Source organism: Halichoeres trimaculatus, unplaced genomic scaffold (assembly GCF_033239565.1).
Source record: "Halichoeres trimaculatus isolate MK-OKI-2021-1 unplaced genomic scaffold, fHalTri1.1 fHalTri1_scaffold_7, whole genome shotgun sequence".
In the NCBI taxonomy this organism is placed as follows: Eukaryota; Metazoa; Chordata; class Actinopteri; order Labriformes; family Labridae; genus Halichoeres; species Halichoeres trimaculatus.
The window spans coordinates 27,979,489-27,985,406 of record NW_027437185.1 but is presented as its reverse complement, the minus strand read 5'-3'; the positions used below and the strand labels follow the sequence as shown (position 1 = coordinate 27,985,406).

The window sequence follows — 5,918 nt, the reverse complement described above, 5'->3', positions numbered from 1 at the left end:
CAGGATGTCTTTTGTTTTCCGAAACCCAAAGAGTAACTCTGTTTGTCTTTGTCTAGTGACACAACATTAAGATGCTTCAGCTCTGGTTAAACAGCTTTAATGATAAAGATCAAACATAACATGGGCAGTTTGTACTTCCAATGAATATGTGTGTGTGTGTGTGTGTGTGTGTGTGTGTGTGTGTGTGTGTGTGTGTGTGTGTGTGTGTGTGTGTGTGTGTGTTTTTAAATGGGAGAGATGCCCGATAACAGCTTTGTCATTAAATAAAGAGTACAAAGTGATGCTGGAATTATCATTTCAGTCAAAAACAAAATAAAAAATAATTTCAGGTGATGTTTTTCAATTCTTTTTAAGAGTTAAAAAAAAGCAAAGAAAAAACAGATGCAAGCAGAAACTATTTAACCAGGTCTTCTTGAAAAAAAACAAAAACCCAAATAAAAAAATTATTTACAAAAGAGGAATTGTATCTACACTCCTCAACTCAAAGATCTAACAGCTCCCTGCACACATAGGAAGCCTCTCATGGCAAACTTTTTTTTATTAAAAAAGCAAATAATATTGCTTTCTTAGAGGCATGTTGAATATATTTTTTTTTTACTGTCAGGCTTGTTTAGAACAGATTATCAGATCTTGAGGTTCAGTTAAACAACAAGCTTCTGATTCAGACTGAAGTAAATTGCTGATAGTTGTGTAATCAGTGAGATCTGTCCATCTTAAATCAGGATCACAGTGATCGAAACAGAAGTTCATTACATGCTGTACAACAATAAAAAAACTAACAAAGTTGCCCGAGTGATATTCAGAGTGAGGAGAGAAGATAAGGAGCAAGAACGTCTTGTTAGAGTCTCAGATTCAACTCATCAAGGCTTCCAGAGCTTCAGCAGACCGTCTTCACTGTAGGTACCGATCAGGTTCTGATGGGGGTGGTGGGCGATCCCGATCACGTCTTTTTCGTGGATCTGTAGGGAGGACGAGCATGAGAAGAGCAAGCAATGAATCTTAAAATTCAAGTATTTGGTAAAAATTGAAAAAAAAAATGAAGAGACACAAAATTAAAGATTAGTATTTTTCCTCATCTATAGCTAAAATAAGTTGTTGCAGGTTTGTTTCTGGGAGGATTTGTTCTGAGTGCTTGGGAATTGTGCATCTTACTTCAACTTTTTCATGTGTTTCATTTGATACTGCATAACCAAAAGTTCAAAAAGCAGAGTTAATCTAGAAAGTCAAGCAAAGATCATGTAAGGTTTCCTCTGTTGAAAACTTGTTTCTTTAGTTATTACATAAGAAACAGAAAAGAGCTTCACTCTCACTTTTAAGAATAAGATCAAAACTTTAGACAGAAGTCTTTGGAGTAGAGGCAGAGGGAGTGAATACGCTGTGATGTATTTTTAACACATTGATCAAGTGCAGCAACGTACCGTCAGCGTTCTCTCCAGCTTGCCAGTGACTGTGCTGAAGCAGTAAAGCACAAAGTCTTCTCCCACACAGTAAATCCACTCTCCACGGGGCGACAGCGTACAGCAAACAAAGTCACCACCTTCCCTCTTACCAGAGCTGAAACTCCTCACAATCTGTACGGAGAAACAAACAGGTAGGTTAAAAAAATCACCTTGAAAAATTTCCATTAATAAAGTACAACTATGATCTGACTGAACTGACCTGTCCCTGCATGTTCATGATGACCACTGTGTTGGAGCGGTTACAAACAACAAAGTGCTCCGGGTTCTTTGGCAGCAGGGCGACATTGTTCACTGTGATGTCTGTGCCAGCTGATGTGCCCAAAGGCTTGAAGGTGTTTGTGCACTCGGTGGTCTTCATGTTCCACACCTGAGGAAGAGACAGCAGTCAAGAGAGGCTTCAGACACAAACAACAGGAAATTTAAACTCAGGTCCACAAATGAAAGTGTGATGAAGAGATATTTCATTTCTGCCACTTCCTCTCTCACCTTGACTGTACCATCTGAGGAGGCACTGATGATGTGGTGTCCGTCTGGAGTGAAAGTGGCTTCATTTACAAATGAGGAGTGACCGCGGAACTCTTTGAGCGTTTTACCTGATTTCAGACCATGGATTCTACAACAAAAATGAGATAATTTAGTGGCTTTTTTAAATAAACAAATCAAAGTGCAGATGTTTGGTTCAATCTTAGTTTACCTGATGGTCTGGTCAAAGGAAGCACTAAGGAGCTGGCTGCTGTCTTTACAGAAACTAACACATGTGACTCCTTTACTGTGCGCTCGTTCAAACCTCCTCAGGCACTGACCGCTCTGGATCTTCCACACCTACAAACATGATACAAAATGGGTTTTAAATTACACTGATTTTAAATCCTTTACTGGAATTGTTGACCGTGAGTGCTGGAACACGTCGAGTATTCAAAGAGGATAATCAAATGACATGTTTGAATGACTAATAAAAAAAAAATCACATTTAAATCCTTGTTTGAAGGAACTCTTAAAAAAAAATGTTAGGGTTTCTTTTGTTCCTAGATCCCCAAACCAGTCCACATTAGGGTGTCTTAAAGGTTGGCTGTATAGTTTCCAATCAAATTTGTCTTTGTTAGTAAATTAAATACAATAAGGAAATGAGAGCAAAATATGTAATGTGTCATATCTACCTTAATCTTTCCATCCTGAGCTCCAGTTGCCAACATTTCTGAGTCTCGACTGAAGCACATACACAGCACAGCATCATCCATCATCATGAAGTTATCCTGAGCCTGATACTTCAGATCCTGTAGGACATAAATGAGACATTTTAAATATATTTTTTAATATACGAGTGTGAGTGAAAAAGTGTCAGGTCCAAAGTAACTGTGTCTTAATCAAAAACGAAAAAAACTTTACCTTTCTGATTTTGCCAGTGGTGAAGTTCCAGACCTCAATAAAGCCATCCACAGACCCAGTGACCAAATACTGACCGTCAGGGGAGAAGCGGGAACACTCCACGTGAGATTTCTGTCCAAACTGTGCAGAGAAGATAAATATGTCACTTACAAACAGTCTTTAAAGTTTGCTGTGTATGGGCCATACTCTCGGGCAGTTTTTGTACCTTGATGTGTCTGCTGAGCTGGGTGGGGAATCGTTCCTCCTCCACGTCTTTGACAGCAGCTTTACCTCTGAACAAATCGATGGTCATACCAGGAGGCAGGAGACCCTGATGCTGCTGCCACTTTAGAGACTGGATGGAAAATGCAGAGTGGACTTAATCAGTGGAATAATAATTCATACACACAAGTACGCACAAAGTCAGCTGATATTAGTCATTTGGGTTGAGTCTCTTATTTAAGTATGAAAGTCAAGACAGGTGCAGGTTTTAGGATGTCATACCTGTCCCAGCAGAGCCATGAGACGAGAGGGTGGTACCACGCTGACCTCCCCTGCCAGGGCCTGGGCGATGGCTGCACGCCTCTTCTCTTTGCTGCTGCCATCTGGGTACGCCTGAAGAACGAGAATTACAATCAAAGAAAATAAGTACTGATCTGTTTGAAGTAGCTCTGTAGGATATCTGAAATGAGGGTCAACATAGAGGCATACAAGGCTCACTAAATCATCTTATCCCTTTCAGTGGAAAAACTTAGATTTCATCTGAAGGGACTGCTGAGTTTGAATGATTTCAACACCTCCCTGTATTCAAGAACTGTTTACTGCAGTTAATTAATGAAGTAATTAATGAAGCCCTGGCTGTAGAAAAACGTTCCTTATTTGTTTCCAGTAATATAAAAAACAGAAGGAAACTAGAGGGTAAAAAGTTATGTACTCATTATACTCTAAAGTCACCTTTAGTGATGCTATAAAATCTAAGTACCAAACATGAGTCTCTGTGGTATTTAAAACCAAAACGACTTCTCCGTCAGCTCATCCTTAAAAATGAACAGATGGATGAACAGAGACTTCACACTTTTTGTTGAAACTTACCTCTCTGGGGTCGAAGTAAGAACGAGCAAGCAGGTTCTCCAGGTGGATGTATCGCTCTGGTTGGGTCTGTTTGAGCATGATCATGGGGTCGGTTTGCCTGAGAAGTGAACGGGCAGCGCCCAGCTCTCTCAACTCGATCAGCTCCAGGACAACCTTGACCGGGGAAAAAAAACCAATAACTTTTAGAGGAATGATAAACTGGGATCCACCGGCTTAAATATCTGTAACAAAGCGAGAGGTCAACTGCAGGACAAATGCAGAGAGTCTTGTGTGCCAAACAGACAAAAACCTTGTGACAGTTTAAAGTAAAGAGAGCCTCACCTGTTCATAAAGATCTATGAGGGTCTTATCTGGCAGCTTCAAGGATTGGATGGCTTGCAGGACAGTATCCCAGTGACCGCTGTTTATATCTGCTACAAAGCTCTCTATACTGTCCACAGTGTTCAGAGAGACTGTGGTCTCCTCCTGCAGGGTGGTGAGAGTCCGGTGCAGATTGTTCTCCTTCAAGTACTGCATGATCAGACGGATCACGCTGTGGAAAACAAACAAGACATTTTTTATTGTCATGTTCAAAGACAGATGATGTACAGATATCTAAATTGAAATAGTGTTAAAGTACAGAACGTTTAAAGTTTATCAAAGGAATGAAAAAATAACATTCTTTTTTGAGTGTTAATCACAGCTATGTCAGCATACATAAAAAAACAACAACAGCAAAAATATTATCAAAAATCCCTATTGGAGTAGTCTATAAGACTATAGACTGGGGAGTATTCCAACAAAAGTTTTTTAAAGCTGCTATTTTATTTGAAAAGTATTTCTAATCTTGTAGACTTGGTAACTTACAAACTATTTAATGTAGGGTTTTTCTGTTATACTCATTATCAGAATCGGATACAGTGCACACAGAAGGAATCATTCTTGTCGTTATGGTGCAAAATCAGTGACCACAGAGGTTAAATTTATAAAAATCGAATGATAGAAAACAGGAGCACTCCCTCTGCCAAGAAAATTATAGCATATGAAAACAATACGATATGTAGTAACACGCTAGGTTGTAGAGTTGTGCAAATAGTGGGTGCAAGAAACGATGGATGCTCAACCAGAAACAGTGAGTGACAAGTGAAATGCAACGTGTTATATCACTTGCATAAAGCTAATAACCAGTAGTTAATTTCATTAAACAAATGGTAAAATTTAAATGTAAATGTATTGACGTCTACGGCACTTAATTTGACCGTAAAAACCATGTATTTATTTATCTTTACCATCCCGGTCACAGCAGAATCTTTTACATCCGGCTCTGCATCGTTTACATTGTCGAATGTGCATGTTTACTAATATCAGCAGCCTTATACTAAAACATTGCCTTTAGCTCAAATTAAAACCATGAATTATGCTGTGGATGAAACTTAAATCTCATTTTAAACACCCCCAGCAAAAGGAAAGCAAGAAAACACACATTAAATCAACTGGCTATCTGGGTTAGCTTTTAGCTTAGCTCAGTGCTAACGGGTGTCTCCTGCTGTGGAGGATGAAGTAGGCCTCGTTCACAAAAACTGGGATCAAATTTGGTTTTAGTCTAGAAATCAACGGCAGAAACTACACAGCATTGAACGTTTTTAATTAGGCTACTTACTCTGCGGATTCTACCTCCAAAGACATGGTTTATAGTTTAAAAAGGTAACAACTCAAGTCACTCAAGTCTGCAGGAGAGGAGAGAAACACGCATACAGGAGGTACTAACACGGAAGTAGCAGGAAAAGGAGTTCTAGCCCTTCAAAATAAAATGCTCGTTTCTTGGTGGCGGGGTATGACTTCGGATCAAATTAATTTAGTTAGTTCAAGACAAGTTACTTTTCTTGATGGTGCTAAAACGAATTGAAAACAGGTTTATTTTAAGCAAAACCTCATGTGTAGTACTAATGGATGCCAAGGGTTGATTATTTTCATGCCAAGATGTTTATCACTTGATTTTTTTTTCTTGTTTTAATTCTTGGC

The 5,918-nt window shown here is 39.1% G+C and overlaps 1 protein-coding gene across 1 annotated transcript; it reads right to left on the bottom strand.

Annotated features, from left to right (window-relative positions):
* Positions 1 to 221: 221 nt before the first annotated feature.
* smu1a (SMU1 DNA replication regulator and spliceosomal factor a) lies at positions 222 to 5,690 on the bottom strand. The gene is made up of 12 exons (XM_074673269.1): positions 5,557 to 5,690; positions 4,239 to 4,449; positions 3,918 to 4,070; positions 3,330 to 3,440; positions 3,052 to 3,180; positions 2,847 to 2,966; positions 2,618 to 2,734; positions 2,155 to 2,282; positions 1,947 to 2,073; positions 1,660 to 1,827; positions 1,419 to 1,571; positions 222 to 959 (listed from the first exon to the last, which is right to left on the bottom strand). The coding sequence occupies exons 1-12, from the start codon at positions 5,580 to 5,582 to the stop codon at positions 861 to 863; spliced, it is 1,542 nt and encodes a 513-aa protein (XP_074529370.1). The 5' UTR covers positions 5,583 to 5,690; the 3' UTR covers positions 222 to 860.
* Between the last annotated feature and the right edge of the window lie 228 nt (positions 5,691 to 5,918).